The sequence below is a fragment of the Spermophilus citellus genome, assembly GCF_964194105.1.
Source record: "Spermophilus citellus genome assembly, chromosome: 1".
In the NCBI taxonomy this organism is placed as follows: Eukaryota; Metazoa; Chordata; class Mammalia; order Rodentia; family Sciuridae; genus Spermophilus; species Spermophilus citellus.
In genome coordinates this window covers 184,313,398-184,336,239 of record NC_138182.1, presented here as the reverse complement: position 1 = coordinate 184,336,239, position 22,842 = coordinate 184,313,398, and the positions used below count along the sequence as shown (strand labels likewise).

Below are 22,842 nucleotides of genomic sequence, written 5' to 3'. Positions count from 1 at the left end.
GAGAGAGAGAGAGAAAACACTTAAAACATTTCCAGTTACTTCCAGAAGATACTTTCACTTTTACTTAGCTTCTAGCTTTTTGTTTCTGAAGTTCTAAGTTGGGTCATCACTTTGAGGTACCTACAATGCCAACGTATCCAAAAACCTAGCAAACAGAACTCCTTATACATATGGCATGTGAGGCTCTGAGTGAAGGGATTTGTATCTACATCACTAAGTATCAGGGGGATTTTGCTGTGCTACTTTCCCTCTCACGGAAGGTTTACTAACCAGCTAATAATTTTCCTTGCCATTGTGAAGCTGTTCATCAGTCACAGCAAGAATACATGCAGGGATCTAAGTAAGCAAGGTTCTTAGGCTGCCTTCAAATGAACCCTGTCTTGACCGTCACACCAAATTCCCCCATATTGTTTGAAGGCTGGCAACAGAAACATGGCACGTCCCACCCAGATTCTGCCTTCAGAGTGACAAGGCAGTGTTTAACTTCAGGGCATTCGACAGTTACGAAATCCTGACACCTCACCTACTGTGGGAATGACATGCTGGGAAGGTTTCTCCCCTTTGCAGGCATTTCCACATTAAGCTCTGATGCATGGGAAGTAATGAGACAGACCAGAGCGCTGTCAGGCGGGTGGTGCATCTCTCCCCTCTCCTTCCCATCCTCCTTCCCCCACCCCAGTCACAGAGCTGACAATTTCAAACATTTATTAATATTGATCTCCCTGTCCCCTACAATCAATAGTTGATGTCCAAAGAACCAAATAATATTTAATGTGCAATACTGTATTTTCACATAACACTGCAGGGAAATAAGAGGTGACTCATTACATGAATCAGTATCTCTTTATGATTAAGAAATGATGGCCATTTCCACATACATACTAGGCTTTTAAGTCATTTGCCTCTAAAATGTTCTTGGCAAAAATTTCCTACTGCCTCTTCATTATACTAGCCTGCTCTCTAATGATCTCCTTGGAAAAATATGATTTCACAATATCTGAAATTTGCAAAAGGATACTCATTATTCATGGCAAGTGGCTTGTCTTCTAATAACAGCAAGAGCTAACTTTATGGAGTACGTGCAATGCAATGCCACAGGTCAAGTCCTAGGTGTTGCACACATGTGATCCACTTATTTTCCCAATAATGTCATATAGGTAAGTCCCATTATCATTATTCATGCTTTTATGCAGATGAGAACATTGACACTTTTATAGAATGGGTGACTTAAATAAGGTTGCAACTGGCTAGTGGTAGAACTGGAATTTTGAGCTGTTCTATCTGAAGAAGAGACAAAGGTCTCACCCAGTCCTTGCTGAACTGAATTATTCCAAACCATTTTTGTTTTGGTTTGGTTATAAATATTTCATTCGTCTTGAGTCACCTAATGCCTTTATTATTCAGGTTCCATTTTCAAGGTCCAGCCCTCTAATTGGTGCCCGGAGTAATACTGACTGCATTTTCCATCTGAAAAGTCATACATCCTTTATTATTTTTCCACAAAGGTCAAAGTCTTTGGACTGTGTTCCAGAACTGGATTTCAGAAATCAGAATAAAAAAATGATTTCAAAGATTCTGTAAGGATCTATTTTCCCAATTATAGCTAAAATTTTGATGACTAGTAATACAATTTAATTTTTACTTACTATATTTAGAGAGAAAACAATGTTAAAATGCTATTTTAAAATGTATCAAGCAGTAAAATATGGCCAAGCTCAATCAGAAGTGGCAGTGAATGTTTTGATTTCCTAGTCTCCTACTTTCTGAGGCTACAGAGAGTCCACCAGAGCAGGTCAGTGGGTCAACATGTTCTAGGGAACATGTTCATCTTTGGTTTGTCAATTGTCCAAAACTGGACCTGGGGTCAAATGACCACTGCTACAATGACAATCCTTTTACTCAAGTTTCCAAGGCTTAGAGAATTAGAACAATGCATAAAACCTTAGAACTCTGCCTACTTCCTCACAGTCTATGGATGAGGGAACAGAAGATCAGTAAGATGGACAGCTTGCAAAGCCTGGGCCAGACCCATGCTCCTGAGCCACTTCTACGCATGCTCCATCCTGAACATAGGCTGTGCTACACAGATATACCATTACTGCTGAATGAGGCCCACAAAGTCCCCTCTTAGTGCTATTAGCCATAACAGTTGCTTTATTATAAAGAAAACAGATTCTAATTCTGCATCATAGATATCATAGAGCTGGAGATGTTGCTTGGTGGCAGAGTTGCTTACCTAGCATGCATAAGGCTCTGGGTTCAATCTCCAGCACAAAGGGAATGGCAGGCAGGGGAGGGGAGGTGGATAACCTGCTCATTATGCTAGTCTAATGATCTCAGTAGGAGTCCTAGCTCCACCAGTTATAAGCTGTGTGTTCTTATGTAAGTTATGAAATTTTGTAAGAAGGCAACACTACCAACCACATTGGGTTGTATAAATGCAGTGATTCATATTTAATAACTATATATCTGATACATGAAGAACAAAAATTCACTACATATTTTTAGCTGGGCACACTGGTCCACACCTGTAATCCCAGTGGCCCAGTGACAGGAGGATTGCAAGTTCAAAGCCAGCCTTAGCAATTTAGCGAGGTCCTCAGCAACTTAGAAGACCCTGTCTCAAGATAAAAAGGGCTGAGAATGTTGCTCAGTGGTTAAGTGCCTCTAGGTTCAATCCCCAGTACCAAAACAACAACAACAAAACCCACATGAACATTAATTTACAAAATTGTAACAGAAAATTCACTGTAAATTCATATTACCTACTTCCTATCAGTTGTCAAAAAAACTAATATAGTTGTTATATCACCAATTATTTTTTTTCTTTTTTTAAAAACAGTGGTAGGGGTTAAATCCAAGGCCTTGCATATACTAGGAAAGTGCTCTACCACTGAACTACACCCCCAGCCCTTTTTAAATTTTTGAGAAGGAGTCTCACCAAATTCTAGTCAGGCCTGGAACTTTGTAATCCTCCTGCCTCAGCCTCCTGAGTAGCTGGAATTATAGGTGCTCACCACCATGCCTGACTTGGACACAATTAAAATTCCTGCATTTGTGTCAGTTGGGAGGTAAGTATAAGACCCTAGGGTTATCTTTATACAAGTAATAATTTTTTCATTTTTATTTAAGATTAAGAAATTACATCTTATTGGCCCTGTTAAGCAATCGCCAGCTACTTAGCCAGAATTCCACTGAAAACAAATCTGCAAACTTAAGTGATGAAAACAAGATATAGGTCTAATTTGCAGGCTTTTTGGTGGTGTTTAGACAGCCACTACCTGCCACCTGGCACCCCCAGGGGGTGGGCAGAACAGAATAGAAAGAATGTCACCATTTCTGCAACTTTATTCACCCATCTCTCCAAACATTTCTTTTCACTTCCTTAGGGTATCAGGAAGAACATGTTCCAACACAATTGTTCTGAGTTCTTGCCAGGAAGTCATGTTTATCTTTAGCATCATCTCTGGGCAAATAGAACAGGCAGAGGAAAATAATGTTTGGGGCCAAATGTTGAAAACTTGAGTCCTGTTTAGCCTGAACTGAAAAAGCTGTAATGAAAAGCTAATGTTGATTCTGTTTGTCTCTACAAGAGTTTCTATTTAGAGGAGAGGCAGAAGTGGAAACAGGATGGGCTTCAAGTACCAACAGCTTTGGACTCTAACTCAGATTGATCAATCATTGCCTGATTGAGTACCCTTGGATAAGCATAAACATGTAATTGAGTGGCTCCTGTGTGTCAGGCAACTTTGTCCTTACAGAGCTTCAAGTTCAAGTTAACAACCCCTTGGAATCTGTTTTTACACCCCCCCAAAATAAAAGACATTAAATTTGCATAGTTTTTATGATAATTAAATGAGAACAATGTATGTGAAATTGCAGACTGGTATCTAGCATATAGTAGTTCTTGAAAAATCTTAGTGCCTTTCCCTTATCTTCAGAATAATCAAATTAATCTCTCCTTTAAGCCTAGTTGTGATTTAAAAGAATAGCTGTACTACATAACTAAAAATAAAGCCAGCAAGCAGTTCCATAAATCTACACTAAAATACTCAAAGTGTTTTTAGAGGTCCTTCAGTCAAGACACTCAGACTCAAAAATCATCCTCGGAACCTACCCTTTCCATAGTCCTATTTTGACTCCAATTTGGTTTTATGCAAAACAAAAATAAACTGCTTTTCTTTTCAGTTACCACCCAGAAAGTATAGTATACATAGTCCAGACATCAGAATTATAAAGAATATGGAAATATCAGAACTGCAAATTCAGAATAATCCATTCATTGCCTGTGATGTGAGAGATGTTGCAATGGGATTGGTGTAATGTGCCCCTGATCTGAGGGAGCTTACTCTTCAGTGGGGGAGAGAGAATGCCTGCCCTCAGGAAGGCTCAACCAGGAGAAGAAACAAGACAAGCAAGCATTAAACAATAGGGGCCAATGTGTTATACAGTAAGCATTAAATCATAAACTAGAGTTTCTAATGCAGTGATTCAGAAGAGATGGTACAGTCGATGAGAATCTGTGTGCATGGCTGGGAGGATTTGGGCAAAATTTGTGACGTTTAGGAAGAACTAATCAGCATCTTATATTCTTCCTGCACATAATGAGCAAATGCATTAAAACTCAAAGCAGCACTAAAGCTTCAAGGTGGTCATGGTGGGGCACACCTGTAATCCCAGCAGCTCGGGAGGCTGATACAGGAGGATCACAAGTTCAAAACCAGCCTTAGCAAAAGTGAGACAATAAGCAACCCAGTGAGACCCTGTCTCTAAATAAAATACAAAATAGGCCTGGGGATGTGGCTCAGTGGTCGAGTGCCCCCGAGTTCAATGTCTGGTACACAAAGAATGAACAAAAAACTTCAAAGCAATAGCTAGATGTACTGATGCCTTCCTTTTCTGGATGCAGGTAGTGTTTTCTGAACTCATTCGCTATTCCCTAGTATAATTTTTACTTGGGTTCCTTCTCATCCAAAAGGCAGCATTAACTACTCTTGGGTAAAAGCTATCTGGAAATGGAATCAGATCAGACTAGTAATGAAGAGGTTTGATGTGAGAAAGCTTTTAAAATTCTAAATAGTATTTGGACTGGGTAAGGCTCAAAGGTTTCTACTCTGAGACAGAACTTCATCCCTACTCCCTGAGCACATCACCATGAAGCCACAACAACCACACTCCACTGTTGGCATGGAATACAAAATGTTCCCATAAAGTATCACAGAGTGATCTGCAGTGAAGCTATGCACATTTGGGCACCCCAACCTTCTTCAATCTGTAGACCAGAAATTCTCCATCAGATTTTGAGGAAGGAACTTCATGGGCACCTATTGGCTCTCTGAAATCATGTGGCTTAACAGTGCATTCATGGCTTTCTTAGCATTTTTCCACCTCAACTGTCACCAGAATTATAAAGAATATGGAAATATCAGAACTGCAAATTCAGAACTATTTCTTACCTCCTAACAACAACCAAGTACTAACTTGCAAAGTTTGGCTCCTACACTTCTCAACAAGTAAATTATATTTAGATAATTTTGAAATGCAGATTGTTTTCCTGTTCCAATGCTTAAAAATGATTCAGATGTCAGACTTAGTAAATAATGTTCTTGATTCTATCTCTTTGTATTTATTGCCTAGTGACATTTTGTTGTCTGCTGAGCACTATACAAGGAGAAGGACAAAAATCCCAGTTACTTTGGAGGTTTTAGTCAAACTGTCTTAATAAAAGAGATTCTAAAACTGCCCCAACCTGATAGAATAGAGGATATTAGGTTACAAATGGTCCCAAGGAAAACGTATCCCAAACAAACTCACTCTGTTTTATGCATTCGTAAGAGAGGGGACTTGTAACAGATTGGTATAGAATCAGAAGTCACTCATGTTCTCCTACAGGAGACAAAAAGTTAGAAAATATAATCTCATTGCCTATTTTATTCACAAACTAACCTCCACTTCTCAAAAACCTCAGTTTATTCTTCTATAACTTGGATATGGCTTTGCTTGCTTTATCTATATTACACAGTTATTATGACCATATGATAATAATTTTTAAGTCATATTGAAGAGTCCAAAATGTCCTCTTCTTTCCTGGCTTCCTTAGATCCTTGCTCATTCTCCACCCACACAAGCTGTTGCAGGACCCCTGGCAGGATGTCACTGTACATCTGTAAGCACTCATTTTAGCAACAATCACTTATTTGGAAAGCCAAAAGCCACAGGTAGGGCAGAAGACCTGCATGCCTAGCTCTAGTCTGTGCAACTTAATTTTTGGAAATGATTATGTGATTCCATTTAGAAAGCACCCTAGACACTGAAAACAAGCAATTCCATCAAAAAAAGCCACTCCACAAAGTCAGTTGGATTTAGTATCTGTACTTCTTTGGTTTTAGCATTTTGCATCTATAGATCATTAGATTGTCTTTCCAGAACATTTACTATCTTATTCCAGCTTTTTTTTCCTCATTAAAAACACTATTAGTATGCAGAACAAACTTGGTTTCTTCAACTTTCACTGGTCTGAAGTTTTACCATTAGCTTATTCTATGACTTGATATTCAGCCTTCCACCATTCTTTGTGTGCCTGACTCATTTTTCCCTTCATCTCCTCAGCTTGTGCCAGCCACCTCCACTGAAATTATCAAAAGCCAACCTACCATGTTTACCCTCATTTGTTTCCATCACAGCATAATTTATAATGATTTCACTTTCTGGTGTTTTTTTTTTGGGGGGGGTACATGCTTCCTTCACAAACTTATAAGCTCCATGAAGGTTGGACACCATGTGTTTTAGAACTCCAGTGTATAAACAAGAGCTGGGGCTGGTGTGGAAGATGCCATTACCAAACAGTGGACATTCAATAAGTATGTACTGAGGGAAAGAAATAGGCAAATTGAGTACGTATAGCAAATTTTGTTTCCCATGTGCTTATAATAAAGTGGAAATTTTGGTTAGCTCATTTTATAGAGATTTATCCAGCAAGTATAAATCTAATTTTTTTTTTACTAAGTTTGGGAGCTCCAAACCTTCACCATCCAATACAGTAGCCAATGACCACATGTCGCTATTGCACATTGAAACGAGGTCAGTTCGAGATGAATGTGACATAAATGTAAACTATACACTGAGATTTGAAACAATACGAGAATAAGAACATAAAACATCTCAATTTTTACTTAGACTACATATTGAAATGGCATTTTAATACTGTAAAATTAATTATTTTCTTATGAAGCTACTGGAAAATTAAAACTACCTATGTGGTTTGGATTACATTTCTATTGGGTGATGCTGGTCTATAATACTAGTCTGTCCCTCAACATTCCATAGTCAACATCATTTTATGCTTCTGGCTTTTTTTTTTTAAAGCTACATACAATGGTATATATTGCAGGTAGAAAATATATAGGAGGGGAAGCATGTGAAGATTAGATGAACTCTAGATAGGGCAAAGAGAAGGGAGGGGAGGGGAGTAAGGGTGTAAAAAAGACAGTGGAATGAGATGGACATCATTTTCCTAAGTACATGTATGAAGACACAAATGGTGTCTTTGTATACAACCAGAGATATGAAAAAAACGTGCTGTATATGTGTAATATGAACTGTAATACATTCTGCTGTCATATATAACAAATCAGAATAAAAAAGAAAATATATAGAAGTCTCAACGCTACTTCCAAGATATATCATTCTACATTATTTTTATCTTATGCAAATTTTAGGAAATTTCCCAGGTACAAATTATAATACTCAGTCTCTTGGGGAGCAAAAGATCTTCACATAACTTGAGGATTATTGTTTATGAATTCTTTAATTCTACTTCCCGGGTTACTACCATAATTTAGGGCACCATGATTTTTCACCTGTACAACTGAAACAATTTCCTAACTGGTCTTCCATTCAAATTCACTTTCCCCCAAATAGCCATAGTGATCTTTCTAGAGCTCAAGTCTTACCTATTGCCATCTTGCTTAGACCTGCCTATAGTTTCCCTTGATCTTGGCAAACATCTCAAATCCTTTATTCAGTCTTCCAATTTTCACATAATATAGATCCTGCTCACCTCTCCCACCTACTTTCACTGTTTCTTCCCTCCCTAGGCTCCATACTCCAGCCCCTTGGAATTCTTTGGAGTTGTGTAGAGGTGACTTGCTTCCTAAGCTTTTGAACTTTGTTCCTTCTGTCAGAGTCCACACCCATCACCCCATTCTTAATCAGATCAACTCCCACTCTATTTCTCCCTTCAGGGGTAAAGAAGGTAAGGGGTAGTGCATGGGATTCAATGGGAAGATACCTCTGTCCTCCAGAAGCCTCTACTTTGCTACCATAGGGCTGAAGTCTATCAGGGTGGAGATACACTATACACTGCCAGCCACATGCCTAACTCTAAGCATGCACTAAGCATACTCCATGATCTTCCACTGAATCCTTGCCGTGAACCCATGAGAAGACAGGAGCGGCTGAAGCTTTGTTTACCTAAGCACTATGTGCTTGGGCTTGTTCTAAGAAGTGTACATACATTATCCCAGACCTCAGGGCAACTCTTGGAGGTAGGTACTATTATTATCCTATTTACTGACAAGAAACAGAAGCCCAGATGGATTTAGTAAATCACCCAGCTCCATAGCTGGAGGTTTAAGCTTCTGAGGTTTGACTTTACAGCCTCTATTGACTTATGGCAGGTATTGTCATCATTCAGTAAGGTCAAAAAACCCACCTGTAGTTTCAATATTTGAAAGACCTACTTGATGTCCCATCACATGCCTAATTCTGTTGTTACACTTGTATTACAATTGCCTACGACTTATTGGCATCCCCCACTGGACTGGAACCTCTTGCTCTTTATTTTACTCTAACAGATTTTATTTATAAGTATTAGATTAACAGAAAAATTAAACAGATAGCATAAATTACTATAAATAACCTGTAATCCCAGTGACTCAAGAGATGGAGGCAGGAGGATTGCAAATTCAAGAACAACCTCAGCAACTTAGCAAGCACCTGCTTCAAAATAAAAAGGGCTGGGGATGCAGCTCACTGGTAGAGCACTGGTTCAATTCCTAGTACTGCAAAGCAAATAAATAAACTCTTGCATACCTCTTACAGTTTCTCCTATTACAAACAACTTATGTTATTGTGGTACACTGGTTATAATTAATGAGCCAATATTAATAGTTATTTTAACTATAGCCAGTGTTTATTCAGATTTCCTTAGTTTTTACCTAATGTCCTTTTTCTGTTCTAGAGCCCCATGTATATAGCCCTTGGTTGTCATGTCTCCTTAGCCTCCTCTTGGCTGTGAGTTTCTCAGATTTTCCCTGCTTTGATCTTGACAGCTTTGAAGAATACCAGGCAGGTATAATGTAGGATGCTCCTTTTGGGATTTGCTTGATGCTGTTCTCATGATTGAAGACCATAAAAACTAAAGTGCCATCTTCATCACATCATGTCAATCAAGGGTACCTACTATCAACATGACTTGTGTTCATGCTGACCTTGATCACCTGGCTGAAATAGTGCTTGTCACGTTCTCCATGTAAGGTTCCTTCCTCCTCTCCCCACATTGTACTCCCTAGAAAGAAATCACTGGGAACAGTCCACACTGAATCAGTGGGAGCAATGCCCACTGACTGTGCTCCTTGAAGGCATATTATCTATATAATTTATTTGGAGTTCTTCTGCATGGGATATTACTTCTTCCCCCCACCCCATTTATTAATTTATTTGGCCATATACTTGTATCACTATGAACATTTACTTTATACTTTGGGAAATAATCTAATTTTATTTTATTGCTCAAACTGTTATTCTTTGGCCATTGGGGCTCTTTTAATTGAGTTCTGCATCCCTTTGACACATTTCTACATGAAATCACTTCCATCTATATAAACATGGCATCTATAACTCATAACCACATGGGGCATCCTGGCTTTGTCCTCTTGCTTATCTATAAATTCCCATCCCGACAGAAATGACTGTCAGCTTTTACAGGCAGAATTGGTGCCTTGTTCATTGCTACATCCCAAGTATAATGCTTGGAACATATAACGTATATGTGGGCTTAGTATTGAGTTTATTCCATAATCTCAATTCTGAAAGGGACTACACATAAATTTGCAAATGTTACAAAATATAGATTTCAAAGACTAAAATCACAACAATTTATCAGGGCAACAGTACAAGAAGATGCACTAACAAAGGTCTGATTTAAGTGTTTTTATTCAACCCAGTGAAGGGAAAATGACAGTAATACATCTAAGCCATGCAAAAAGGATTCAGGCTTCCCTGAAAAGAATTCAAGTGGCATAAAATGGTTTGTTTCTCCACAGCAATTTACATTTATTAAAATAGATAATAGGCATAATCATTGTCAAAATAGAGCCCCTACCCTGTACAATGTCTTAATACATTCTCGAAGTTCCTGACAAACAGGCACAAAGCCATGGCAGATTAGACTCTTAAGTGGAGGATCACTTTAACAGCCCAGCAGAAAAACCAATCTCACACTTCTGGGAAAGAAAATAAGACCTGAGAACAGCCTTTGAAGGTGGAGGGTGAAGTACAAAGGAAAAGGTGCTAACGTGATGAATCCGCTAGAAGGGGGAGCTGGGCTCCAAAGACACTCTGCATTAATGATGCTAATTTATGTCTGGATAAGTGCTTGTGCATGACACAGAGGAAATTTCAAGAGATCTATACTGTGAAGGAGCTCATCCTGAATCTCTTGCAAGGGCACGTGCTTTACACAGGGACTGCGCTTCACGTGGGCATATATTATGCACATTCCATGTCATTTTCATATGAACAAATCACTTGTCTCCTTAAGCCTATTCGACACCCTTTCCAATCTATTTTTGCAATGCAGCCAGAATGATCTTTTTTAAAAAACAAATTTGATCACTATTCATCTTCCACACGTTTAAATATTTTAACAGTTCCCTTTTACTCCTACCAGAAAAGCAGAAAGGATTCACATAACTTCAAGGCTCTGCAGGATGTGGCTTCTGATTAATGCCCACCCTGCGGGAACTCAAGCCACGGGCCACCTTTCAGTTCTCTGAATACTCATTCGACCACACTCTAGGGTCCTCTTACATGTGGTTCCCTCTACCTGGTTGTCCTTTCTCCAGGGAGCCTTCCCTGCCCGGCCCAACCATTTTACTGCACACGGTCATAGCACCACAAACTCCTCCTTGAACACACTTGTCACAATTGCACATTTGTCTTTGTTATTCTTTGATTAATATATTTCCCCAGAGGGCCTTGTTGCTCCATATTCCAGGCACCTAGCTCCATGCCTGGCACATAGCAAATATCTACTAAAGAAATAAATGACCATCATCCACTCACAGTACCATCAAGTTTTTCCTGACCATTAAAGCTCACTCTCCTTTGTATTCTGAGAAGTATGTTAATTCACACCAGAAATTTGATTGGTAACCATAGAGATGAGTGTAAGAAATATCGCTGCTAGGCTTTGGTAGTTTCTAAAGAAACAGAAAAACTTTATTTTTCATATGGGCCATTAATATGTTGAAATGAATTATTATATGGAAATGACACATAAGGGTCAATTACTGATTGTCTGATACCAACCAGTGACCAAGTCTTATCCTTTAAGATCACTGTTATCAAGTAATTTTGCTTTATTTCACAATGCTCGAATACTACTATTGGTTTTCAAGCTATAATCATTGGACCCAATTTCATTTAACATTCGATAACTATGTACTGAGCATATTTAGGACACATAAGGCACTGTGTTAGAGGATTGCATACATGCTAAGAGAGAAAGGCCCAGCAGCACATGCCTATAATCCCAGCAGTTTGGGAGGCTGAGACAGGAGAATGGCAAGTTCAAAGCCAGCCTCAGCAACAGTCAAGTGCTAAGCAACTCAGTCAGACCCTGTCTCTAAATAAAATACAAGATAGGGCTGGGGATGTGGCTCAGTGGTGGAGTGCCCCCGAGTTCAATCCCCAGTTCCAGAGAGACAGACAGACAGACGGCTCTTTCCTTCAAAAAGAGGAGAGAGCCAATACACTAACAAGTAAATAACATCATTGCTGTTATTAGTGCTTAAAAGGAAAGAAATCGTGTTCTGTGTGAGGGAGATCATTCCCATTATTTCATCATAATCTTAACTGATCCAAATGCCACACTGGGATAACCTGCATTATTATTCCTTCACTGTACACCAAGTAGATCAGAATATTTTCTTTCTACTTCATGAAGGACTAAAGAATTTTATGCTTTAGTGTCATTTTCCATAGCATTTACATATATGCATTTTCTTAAATAAACAACCAGGAAAATAAGGTCTAGATATCCCAAGGAGTGACTATAACTTCTTGACATTTCCACTGCCGGTCTTTCCCCATTTTTTTTTTAAATAACTGCATTATAATTATACATAATAGAGATATTCACTGTCCCATATTCACTCCCCAGTATTTCCCCTTTGCCTCCTCTATTGTCCGTTTTGGTGCACTCCAAAAGATCAAAGGGCCTCGTTCTCTAAGATGCATATCTCAACAGAGAGTTTGAGGGAGGAGTAACACACAGTGTAGGGGTACACAATATATTAAAGACATTAACAGAGAGAATGTAAATTTTACAAAGCATGGGTGAGGATTCTCTTGATAACCATTATGAACCTTGAGGCATAGGAGTATTTACAGCTCCAATGGCCCTCTATATTTCTATGTTAAAAATGTTAGCTGAGTGAATGGTGATGCTTTGAGAAAGTTAGCCAGCTGAAGTATGAGATCAGAGTAAAGTTGAAAGAGAAAATTGAAACTGAAGTTGCTATCTTATCAAGAAGAAAAAAATCACCAAGAATAGCATCCTTTCCTTCATCCCCTTTGACTAAGGCTGCAGGATTGTGAGGCTCAAGGAAGCTGGGAGACTCAGGAACTAACTCTGGCTGCCTCAAAGTGCTACATCTCAAGAGTACCCTTCAGTCCACTGTCACCAGTAGAGAAGGACAATCACCAGATTGTTACACTTCTGAACAAAAAACCAATTTGCTTTCAACCTAACAAATTATAGTTTGATTACAGGTCATTAGTGACCATTAATACATGAGACTGTTTGCATTTAATATGTGTCTGAATGACATCCTTGTCTTTTACACTAGCTCAGTCAAGCTTTCAAAGGGAAAACTCCCTTATCTGGTCTCAAGCAAGACTAAAACAAGCTAACAATTAACCTTTGGAATTGAACTATGATGCAGAAGACTTCGTTATTTTGGTTCATTGTAGTCCTGCAGTACTGGAGAATCAGCTATTCCCTTTGTAGTGGAGATGTATTTTTTGTGCCAAAAGATTTGCAACTGCCTCTTTCCCATCATTCTTTATAACCCCTAGTGACTGGTGCACTGGCCAACAATACGGACCTGCTTCTGTGGTACCAGAACAGACAATTTCCTCAACACACAGCATAATGGCTAATTAGAGTCCAGATAAATGCAGGAAGTACCTTGAGGAATATCAGAAATATAGAAGGGACAAGAAGAGTCTGTCTGGTTTAAAAAAAAAAAAAGTGGAGGCCGAATACAGAACACAATCATCAAATGGGTAACCCAGAAATTTTAGAAGTCCAATTGGACCTTTGGATTATTCATATTAGGACCAAGATTCTTAAAAAGAATTGGATAATTGCCAAACCTCTGTTTCACTTTGTGCTGAGCAGTATAGAGGGGCATGGATTTATAAACAGGAATTACCAATCTCAGCAATGTTTGAGCACTTTATTTTTTTTTCTCTTTTTTGATACTGGGGAATGAACCCAGGGGCGCTTAACCACCGAGTCATATCCCCAGCCCTTTAAAAATATATTTCATTTTGAGACAGGGTCTTGCTAATTTGCTGAGGCTGGCTTTGAACTTGCCATCCTCCTGGCTCAGCCTCACAAGCTGCTGGGGTTACAGGCATACGCCACCATGCCTAGTTATTTGAGCACTAACAATTACTTACAAATACCACTTAGGAGTAAGCCCATGATCCAGCTCATCTAATGTCCTGTAGTCTCATAAAACGGTCCCCAAGGGAATGCCACTCATGACTACTGGCGTGCCAACCATCAAATCAGAGGTATTTCTAGCAAGGAAAATATGGCCATCCACATAGCACCACCAGCACTTTTACTTTTTATTCTGCACTAGCTTCTGAACATCTGACACTTGCTTCAGCTCAATAGGCACAGGGAAAGCATCAAGTTCCATGCAGTTTAAAAGGCCCTTTGTGGGGGGATGTGGCTCAAGCAGTAGTGCACTCGTCTGGCGTGCGTGCGGCCCGGGTTTGATCCTCAGCACCACATACAAACAACGATGTTGTGTCCGCCAATAACTAAAAAATAAATATTAAAAAAATTCTTTAAAAGGCCCTTTGTGATCAGTTATCCTGTTAGTCTTTATATCAACCTTATGGAAAAGATTATGAATTAGGTAAGGGAGTGATGCAAAAATGCAGCCATTAAAATCAAACTTGTTGGGGCTAGGGTTGTGGCTCAGTGGTAGTGTGCTTGCCTCACATGTGTGAGTCACTGGGTTCAATTCTCAGCACTGCATATAAATAAACGAATAAAATAAAGGTCCATCAACACTAAAAAAAAATTTTTAAATAAATAAAAATAAAATCAAACTTGTTAGTTTTCAAATCTTGGCTTTTCTATTTACTTTCAGGGTGAACTTGAACTAGTTACCTTACCTTTCCAAGCTTCTGTTTTCCCATTTGCAAACACACTACAGTACCTATCTTAAATCTCAATAGTTTAGTACCCTATATAACACATAATAAGGGCTCAGTAAATAGCAACTGCCATTACTTAAGTAGGTGCTCAACAAATAATGAATTAAAGAATGGATGCCAAACTCTCTTCATACCAATTTTTGCTACATATTGAAGAACTTTTTCTTATTAGGGCATATTTTGGGAAATCAGAGATAGCCATTTTTGGTTTCATGCCTTAGACAGCTATTAAATAATCTTGATCTCTTGTTGAGAATTCAAGGCAATCTTAACCAAATTTGAGTGGATTCCATTTCTGAAGAAAGTGGCTAAACATGAACAACAATACCTTGAAGTGACTTCACATTCTATTATCACACACATGCTCATCTTATATCTCACATTTGCTCACTAAATGACACACAACACTTACATAGTTACCAACTTCTTAGCATTTTGAAAGGGCACCATCTTTGTATTTTTAAAAGGATTTTTCAGGAACATTTGGATTTGATGAGGCATAGTGAGAGGTAGTTATTCATTCTTGCTATTCTTCCTCACAAGCTCTTAAAATTCCCACTCTCAACAGTTTTTTTCACTAGCAGATTTTGTGCTTTGAAAAATTTGAGTCTGACATAACAGATACTACCAAGTAACAGAATACTTCAATCCTTTCTCTTTCTCTCCCTCTTGGAAAAAGAATAAGGGGCATAAATGTTGGAAATCCATTCTAAGCATGCCCAGTTTCATCTCATAGTATCGCCAACCAGATAAAACTCAAATCTTCAATCAATATCATATTGGAGTTCATTGAAAGTGCTACTGGTTGGTATTAAGTGATTAAAAAAAAGGTACATTGAAATTACAAGAGATATAAAGCCTTTATTAAAATAGGTATGACAAGATTTTAAATTTTCTATAGCCAGGGTAGAGCTGAACTACACCTCATACCACATACACACCTAGGTGTTATTTAAAAGTAAACCCTGGTCTCTTATCATCTTACATTTAAAAACTACATTAAGAACTATCCCTACATTGATGTTCATAGCAGCACAATTCACAATAGCAAGACTGTGGAACCAACCCAGATGCCCTTCAATAGACGAATGGATAAAAAAAAAAATGTGGCATTTATACACAATGGAGTATTACTCTGCATTAAAAAATGACAAAATCATAGAATTTGCAGGGAAATGGATGGCATTAGAGCAGATTATTCTAAGTGAAGCTAGCCAATCCCTAAAAAACAAATGCCAAATGTCTTCCTTGATATAAGGAGAGTAACTAAGAACAGAGTAGGGACGAAGAGCATGAGAAGAAGATTAACATTAAACAGGGATGAGAGGTGGGAGGGAAAGGGGGAGAGAAGGGAAATTCCATGGAAATGGAAGGAGACCCTCAGGGTTATACAACATTACATACAAGAGGAAGTGAGGGGAAAGGGAAAAAAATACAAGGGGGGAGAAATGAATTACAGTAGAGGGGGTAGAGAGAGAAGAGGGGAGGGGAGGGGAGGGGGGATAGTAGAGGATAGGAAAGGCAGCAGAATACAACAGACACTAGTATGGCAATATGTAAATCAATGGATGTGTAACCGATGTGATTCTGCAATCTGTATATGGGGTAAAAATGGGAGTTCATAACCCACTTGAATCAAAGTGTGAAATATGATATATTAAGAACTATGTAATGTTTTGAACAACCAACAATAAAAATTAAAAAAAAAAAGAACTATCATCGAGAGGGGACTGGGAATGCAGCTCAGTGTTAGAATACTTGCTTAGCATGTGTGAGGGTCTGGGTTTTATTCCTAGCACTGCCAAAAATATATATATAAAATATATGTGTATGTAATTTGCATGGAGTCCAATGCCCTTGGGTCCAATACTGGTACCAAAAACAACAACAACAAAAAAGAAAAAAGAAAGAATAAAAGAAATAAAGGAAAAAGAAGTAAAAGAAGTCCTCCTGAGCTGTCAAAGAGGCTCTTCTTTGCCTAAGTGGGAACATCCAGAACTGGCTAAGGCTTTCCCAGGTCCCCCAAGGCTGGGGGACAGACACAGGTCCTCCAGGATCTAAGTACTGAGAAGATGAGGATTTACCCACTTGACCCATACATGGCATAGTGCCCAGATCATTCCAATTACTCATTATTTGCTTCAACACTCCTTAGAGGAGTGTTGGCGACTTCAAAATAAATGGATAAATAATTCAAAAAAATAAAAAAATAAAAGGTTGCATGGCTCCTTCAGGACATTAATGCCTGACACTTCCCCCTCCATAGGCTGATGGAGGGTACACACAAACACACACACACACACACATAAATATACATGCACATACAACTGCACTTGCATTTCTTCCCTTTTTGACCTTTGACCACTTTAAATTTCTTTTGTCTTATGATAAGCAATTTGGGGGGAGCTTTTCTTTCCTATTCCTTTCTGAAAGGGAGTGCTTCTGAGTCTTCCCCTTCCATATGTCTCAAAGTTCATGTCAACCTTACTACAAACTCCACCTTTAGGGAGGACCTCTGACAATTCTTTTTCTTAAATCAAATACAGTTCTTTGTACAAAAATTTTCCCCAGAACTCAAGTATACAGCCAAATACGAAGACCATAAAGATAAATAGCCTCATCACATATAGTTTGATGTCTTCATGCCACTTCAGCCAAACAGGTACAGCTCCTTAGGGGTTACCATGAGAGGGTTTCCAATTATTTAATACAGGTGTGTGATTACTGTTTTCCTACAGTGACTTCTAAATGGACTTTCTCATTCAAAATTTTCCATTTATGGAGAGTCTTTCTGTCTTCATTATATACAAAGTACGATGGCCATATTGTCTACTTGTTTGTTCAAGCAATTATTATTTGTGTTGTTCACTAGCCTTTTCGACATGTCTGTCCAGTATCAATAAAGCAGACTCCACTCTTGTCTAACCAACATTCTCTCCTAGTAATTTCAAAATCAGTCATAATTTATCATCTCCATGTATTTTTTTGTTAAAATATATTCTCATTAAGTCAAACTATGTCTTATTGTCTCATGTGTGTGTATACATATATATTTTTCTTTCTTCTTTTTTTTTTTTTTTTTTTTTGTAGCAGGGATTGAACTCAGGGGCACCTAGACACTCGGCAACATATCTAGCCCCTTTTAAATATTTTATTTAGACTCAGGGTCTCACTAAGTTGCTGAGGCTGTGATGCTGGCATTTGAACTCGTGATCCTTCTGCCTCAGCCTCCTCAGCCGCTGGGATTACAAGCATGCACAACTGCACCCAGCTTCGTGTATAATAACTTTTTAAAAATATGAATCAATTTACTGGGGTCTAAGGGTACAACTTAAGTGAACTATGCAGCACATCATTATTGCTATTTTATCAAGAACAGTAAGTATAAATAATAATACTAATACCTTTATTTCCATAGGTGCTTTCATCTGGATAATTCATGCTTCATTATTGTGCCACTACTCTCTGTCTCGGGCTCTCCTTTGGCTCCTGTGACAAACACGGGGTTCAGATCCAGACTCCAGGAGGTAGCGATGCTTCAATTTTGGCAACATACAGGCGTACTTACACGCTCCCCTACATCTCCCCCTCCCCAGTCAGCCTGGGTGAGGTGGCTCTGGCCTGCAAAACTATTGAGGTGACACAATCAATACCACAAAAATCTTCCTGTGCTCTGTCCCCTCAACTGCAGGTGGACTGTCCTCTGACTTCGGGGACATGGAGCAGCAGCTCTGGAGCAGCAGCAGCAGCAACATCACCATCCGGGGAACTGAGAAAGCCCTCTGAGGCTCCCACTCACAGACAGATTATATCAGAAACACTAGGGGCGGTGCCTGGCAATTGGTAGTTAAAAAGCACATCAGGTGATTCCAATGTATATGAACCGAAAACAACTGTTGAATGCATCTGGGATTCTGTGGAGGCTACAATGGTGAGGAGAGGGTCTTCACATAGCTACAGGGGGTCCCCAAAGCAGGAAGTTAACACTTGGGGTCTAGCTTTATAGCACAGGGCTAGGAGCAAAGGGGAAACTAGAGGGACTATTCTGGTACAGAACAACTCGGGCGGCTGGACTGTTCAGAAGCTGCAGCATGTCATCTCACTGATTAGAAACAGCTGCACTGGGGGAGGCCTGGGGTTCAATCCCCAGCAGCTGAGGGAATAAAGAGACACAGCTCCCTTCTCTGAAAGTGTTCAGATGTATGCTCTGAATAAAGTAGTACAAGGAGAAACAATTTTTAAAAAGGCAAGATTTAAAAATAAAAAGCAAAACAAAATTAGGCCTTAATGGGAAACTTCAACATACCATTAATACAGAAAGAGAGGTTTATAATTAACCTGCTGGCATTAATTTTTAATAACTTAAAGCTATTGCCTTTAAAAACCACCTTACTGATGGTGCATGGAATAGGTAATGGATTTTACTTTACTTAGTGCTTGATTTCACATTCAGGAAAGGGAAATGATGGGCTGAGATTCTCACAAAATTCCAGCCCAAGAGATTATTATTTAAAAGGGAGCAAATTGCTACAACCTAGAAGTGATACTGGATCAAAGACTAAGATTGGGGTGTTAATTTATTTCACTGTTTTATAGTAAAAACAACTTCTTTCAACAGAAATGTTATACTTTAAGACATAGATATAACTGTACTAACACTAATGAAAATACAACCTAACATTACTTAGAAAATACTACACACTTTGTACCTGGGGCTGTCCTGAGTATATTACATGCACAGCTGTATTTTATATTCACAATGACCTTATGAAGTGCAGCACTGTTATATTCATTTTAGAGATGAGGCACCTGGTCTTAGAGAGTTGAAATAATTTGTCTGAAAAGACATAGAACTAGTAAGTGCTAGAGCCAGAATACAAACTCAGTCATTTACAGAATCTGTTCTTATCCATGTAAGTATATCTTTTAGTGAATCCTGAGTCCTAGGGATTAGGAGAATAGGAAGAATATATGGTCCATGCAAATAACACTTATGACCATTTAAGTCTTATAGAAATATGACAAACAACCAAACAACTACTTATTGAATGATCGATACACATCGGGGACTGATCTAGTGATTGACAACTGTTGGGCCAATCCTTACAACCACCACAGAAGCATGTTACTATTATTGTCCCAATTTTATATATGGGCAGCTGTGGTTGATAATTTCATAAGCCCATGTTCTTACTAAAGACTTCACTGCTCACATAATGAAATGGAGACAAGGCAAAAGATAAACATTGTGTGTAAAAATTAGGCATCAAATGTAGCTTCCTCGTCTTTACATTACATTTCTGGGGATGAGAGTTGTGTCAGTGAAGAGCTGTCTAGAACACCTATTTTCTTACTTGTTCCAATAACAGATATTTGTGAGTTAGATATTTGGGTGCAGTGTACAGCCATGAAATAGAACCAACTCCACTGGCTGCTTCACTACCAAAGTTTTGCTCTTTGAGGTTTGCATAATGGGCCAGAAAGGTAGCCCCCAAGACTTCCACTTGGCAATAATGAATGATCTTAGCAATGAAACACATCTTATACCCAAGCCCAACATTCAAGGGGCCAAAGCACAAAAATATAAATAGTGCATGTTTGCATTCATGTGGAAGCTAAAAAACCCATGACTTCTTAGAAGTGGAATGGAAGACATGGTGCAAAAGTACACACCAAACAAACCATCAGGATTCAGAAAAACAAAGGCTATAGTTCACAAAGTTGCTCTAGCCATAGAACTTCATGCTAAGAATGTCGGTAGCCACCATCTTGTGGAGATTCAGCAAAAATGAGCACCTTTCCAAGGCTCTGAGATTTTGTCTAGTTGGAACTTCATTGAGAGATGACTTATCTAGTCTTCTAGTATCATGGAAACAGCTCTGATTTAGGCATGAGAATATCTGGACCTTAGTATTTTCTCTACCATAAATTAGGTATGTGATCATAAGCAAGTTGATCAACTCCAATGGAGTTCCTCACTGAGGAAATGAGAATAAATAAAAGTTGATCTTCATATTTGTTGTACAATAGTAGATAAAAGCTGTGAAAATACACTGCAGAAATCTAAAAGTTCTTCACAAGTATCAAATGACATTATTGTTTTAAGTAGCTTCTTCCTTGCTCCATTTTGGGTCAACCTATTTGGTCAAGTTGGTTTACTAATAGATTAATTTAAAAGCAAGAGGAAGGAGGATTCTTTAAAGTTGGAAATTATCAGCAGTACCAAAAACATCAGTGGAACTATTTGCTAAATTGTTTTGACAGTTGAAGGGGATTTGTTTCTAATGGCCTTACTTCCCTGTGAATGCGGCAAATCCCAAATAGCTCCTGTTAATAGGAGATAGCCAGAGACACCTTTCTATGACAATCAGTGAAGAACATCACCAGCCAACTATGCCAATGAACAAGACATAGGTACCCTCAGTAGCTCAATAAGAGGGGCTCAATGTGTTTTGCCAAAGACACCTTGGATTCCTATTCAAATTTCAAGGTACCACGTTATTCTCTCTTGCCTGCCTACATTAGAGTAGAATTTGTCTGCTCTGTAGTGAAAGGAGATAGCCCGAAGGACAATTTTATGTAGGGGGGAAAAATTTCTACCTGGAGTTCACCTTGGAGAGACAGATAAAAACAATATTGAATACTATTCTTAACTGATTTTACACCTGTTGGTGGCATTCAACCAAGCAATTCAAAAGCAAAGACATGAAAAGCAAGGAAAACATTTCTTTTTATAACTTTACATTTACCTTGGACAATGGTTAATCCTAAGCTTGTGATGGATTAAAATGGTTTGTGATGTGATACCATTCTATTTTTCCTGTTCTGGTTCTTAAAATATTTTGTAGGTCATCAAGAATAGGTATAAATAAAGCGAAGGTTATACTAGTCTAACTATTAATTTTCCTTGGGCCTATATTTAGAAAAGCATATTCATTCTTTCAAGTCACTACTTGAGGAGTTAGAAAAAATGCTTGATCAATTGCTCTGATTCTTGCTCAAGGGCATCTTACCAAGTTTACTTTTCAGGGCACTGAAACCATGCAAGTTGCTTGGATCATGAAATCAAGGAAGAAAACCAAGGCTTCTCAGATGTAAAACACACTATTATTTCCCACAGCCAAGATCATCACATGAGTGAATGGTAACATTTTCCTGCTTCTCTAATAAAGCATGGCCATACTCTGTCACTAATAACCACACTGCAATATACTACTCTTGAGTGGCTACACCCATGTGCAGACCTTTCCAGTAGGTCTGCTTGTCACTAATCCATTGATTAAACATTTTAAGACTGGCTTTGGCAAAACATGCCAGAAATTCCTTCAGGGTAATTAAAACCACCTTCTGTGTCAATAAACACAGACTGTGAAATCTTTCCTGTGCAGAGGAGCCAGCTCTGACCTGCTGGCTCTAGGACATTTTTTCTTAAATGGGTTTTCCATCATGACAATTGATTTTCACTGACTCATCCAGACCATTGCCCAGGCCTCATATGAAAAGATTGGCTGAGATATCATCTTACCCTTCTTTCATCCAAGAGACAGAGACCAAAAGGGGTTCTGAACCAAAGGCCAAGCTTATTGCCAAAACCCTTTCACTCACCTTCAGGTAAGAGACACTGAGAAGGATTCTTGCTACAGAATTTGACAGTCTCTAGAATCCTTATCACTACTCTTCCAGGGTTCAAACTGATTTTCAGTTGAAGAATTAGAAATGTGTCTTCAAAGTAGAAGGAAGAATTCAGGTGAATATTTACTACATTGATATCCAGAGACTAGTCCTCTGTAATAGTAGACCCTCCGTGAATTGTTTACAACACGGTGACAGCTTTATTGTTATTATGTAAACAATGTATGTACTTATTCAAACTGTCATACACTGGAGGAAATAAAGATAAATAGTTGAAATTACTTAAAATTTTATCAGCTTGATATAAGCATCATTAATATTTTAGTAGCCATCTATTTCATAGTATTCTTTATGTACCCATACAGAATTTCAAATGAGAACAATCACAATATGTATACACTTTTAACCATGGATATGACTTACCTTAATTATCTTTAAAATATACTCTTTTTTTGCTTATGTGTT

The 22,842-nt window shown here is 38.5% G+C and overlaps 1 protein-coding gene across 5 annotated transcripts in view; it reads right to left on the bottom strand.

The window, feature by feature from the left end:
• The window catches only part of PPP2R2B (protein phosphatase 2 regulatory subunit Bbeta), a 436,743-nt gene that overhangs the window by 220,067 nt on the left and 193,834 nt on the right, over nucleotides 1–22,842 (bottom strand). Inside the window, exon 1 of one of the 5 annotated variants that reach the window (XM_081288961.1) lies at nucleotides 18,150–18,221. The exons of the other annotated variants lie outside the window; for them this stretch is intronic. Coding sequence (XP_081145087.1) covers nucleotides 18,150–18,186 — 37 coding nt within the window. The 5' untranslated portion in view covers nucleotides 18,187–18,221. Of the gene's footprint in view, nucleotides 1–18,149; nucleotides 18,222–22,842 lie in introns of those variants that run through there. 5 annotated transcript variants of the gene reach the window in all.